Consider the following 2,484-nt stretch of genomic DNA (forward strand, 5'->3'; position numbering starts at 1 on the left):
ATATATATATAAGTGCTGGCCACTAAAAAACATTTTTTTAAATCGTGATTAATCGCATGATTTGCTGCGATTAATCACATTGTTATGCACACAATTCAATAATGAATTCAAAAGTAGTGTATTGTGCACTTTTTACATTTAAAAGTACTGCTATATGAACAAAAGTGCAATAACATTTGGTTTGCAAACACTTAAACAAATAAGGTGCTTTATTTACAGCAGCAGTAGCCTATTGCCTTTACATAGTAGCAGTTAAAATATTTCTTGTAAATCTCAACTTATAACATTAATGTAATCAAATTAAATATAAAACCAAAGCTATTTGCCACTGCCAGGGCATTGACGTTTTTATAGAAATTATTTTATAGTTTGCTATAGAAAAACAATTTATGCTCAGAGTCCAGAGCCTCGATCATAACATTTTAACAGGCACCTTCCGAGTAGAGACCTGCACGATCGCGGGACCTAATGCAGTAGAGTGCGGCGTGGGATAACACTTGATGGGCGAGTGCGGGTGGGTCGAGACTCGTGTGTGCGGGATGCGGGAGAATAAGGGTGTATCACACTAGGCAATCTTAACCGTGCCCGAGCGCATCTGATCGCCAAAGCCCGGTTCGTTTAACTAGTGTGAACTTCTGATACGTGCAGCATGATTGCGTGGACATTTCTGAGAAGCAAAAGTCTGTAAAAAATAGGTCTGTAAAGCAATATATTGTGAGAGGGATGTGTGTGTTACCACGTCCCAAACGACTCAAAATAATAAACCACAAAGTTAACGAAATGATGCACTCCACTGTGCTGAGCGAGAGCGCTTCTCTGCTGTCTTCACGCACTATTCCTATTTCCCACTTATGAAGTCGTGAGCGCTTCATGTGAGTGCTGCTGCAGTCTTAGGCCCACCCCAAAAGCTCTCATTGGTTGAGACGTGTGATGACACCCATCCCAAGCCAGTAATGATCAACATCCCACCACTCTTGTGACCCATGGTTTGTCTGTATGTGTATTCAGAGCCAGTGAGCAACGGACTTTCATAATAATAAAAAAACTGCGTTAATGCACGCTAAAATAATTGTCGGAAGTTAATTAATTAATGCGTTAACGCAATAATAACAACACGTTAACTTGCAAAGCCCTAATATATATATATATATATTTTAAGTCAACATTAAATGCTGATTGCTGTTTACTTAAAATACTTCAGAGTGAAACAGGACATTATCCATCAAGATTATGAAAGTGGGTGTATCACACTAAAAATGGAGCTGGGAATTTGGTGGGAAGAGTTAAAAAAAAAAAAAGTTTGATTATGTCAGACCCTGAGCAAGTTATTATATTTTGCTGACAATAAGTAAATAGGGTCTATTTAAATTGTATGTTGTTTTTAACCTGAAAAGGGGTCTGTGAACAGAAATGTACTCACTTGTTTTTGGAAAAGGTCTCCCACACGTTGGTGGTGACTCCACTGCTGCACTCTGGGTAAAAGGCTATCATAGAATTCTTTGTGGATCTCATAGAGCTCAGGCACTTTAAAGAAGATGGTTTCGATCTGTTGAACAGTCAGGACAGGCTGGGAGGTGGTGGCTGCTGCTTTCAGGGGCTTCATGGGCTGACAAAGGAGCAGGAACAGACATTTGAACATGCAAACACATTTTAATGAGAAGTTTTTGACAATCTGATCAACTACACACTACTGTTCAAAAGTTTGAGGCTGTCACAATACACGATAGAGGAACAAGGAGATGCTGGAGAATGTCAACATTAAATGCTGATTGCTGTTTACTTAAAATACTTCAGAGTGAAACAGGACATTATCCATCAAGATTATGAAAGTGGGTGTATCGCACTAAAAATGGAGCTGGGAATTTGGTGGGAAGAGTTAAAAAAAAAAAGTTTGATTATGTCAGACCCTGAGCAAGTTATTATATTTTGCTGACAATAAGTAAATAGGGTCTATTTAAATTGTATGTTGTTTTTAACCTGAAAAGGGGTCTGTGAACAGAAATTTACTCACTTGTTTTTGGAAAAGGTCTCCCACACGTTGGTGGTGACTCCACTGCTGCACTCTGGGTAAAAGGCTATCATAGAATTCTTTGTGGATCTCATAGAGCTCAGGCACTTTAAAGAAGATGGTTTCGATCTGTTGAACAGTCAGGACAGGCTGGGAGGTGGTGGCTGCTGCTTTCAGGGGCTTCATTATCTACATACTATTCAAAATAATAATTAACCACATGTAATTAGATTACATTTATGGTATATAATAATAGAGTTATTATAACGTGTAAGGAACTTGTTTAAATGTTTAAAAGAATTTCACATGAACTTTTCCCATATAGATTTTTCTATCTGGAAGCTAAAGGAATTTGCTCCACTTTTGGAGCATTATTTGTGTTATATTATATAATATTGTACTTTGAAATGTGACCTACTGAAAACAGATATGTACATTGTAGCGAATCAGCTCATGGGGAAATATGAATAATTAAC

General features: G+C 37.8%; 1 protein-coding gene across 1 annotated transcript in view; it reads right to left on the minus strand.

Annotated features, from left to right (window-relative positions):
• LOC107556943 (breakpoint cluster region protein-like) overlaps window positions 1-2,484 on the minus strand; it is a 102,650-nt gene that overhangs the window by 37,102 nt on the left and 63,064 nt on the right. The window contains exon 4 of the mRNA XM_016240211.1: window positions 1,421-1,606. Coding sequence (XP_016095697.1) covers window positions 1,421-1,606 — 186 coding nt within the window. The remainder of the gene's footprint in view (window positions 1-1,420; window positions 1,607-2,484) is intronic.

Source organism: Sinocyclocheilus grahami, unplaced genomic scaffold (genome assembly GCF_001515645.1).
Source record: "Sinocyclocheilus grahami isolate Dianchi unplaced genomic scaffold, SAMN03320097.WGS_v1.1 scaffold584.1, whole genome shotgun sequence".
NCBI lineage: Eukaryota > Metazoa > Chordata > Actinopteri > Cypriniformes > Cyprinidae > Sinocyclocheilus > Sinocyclocheilus grahami.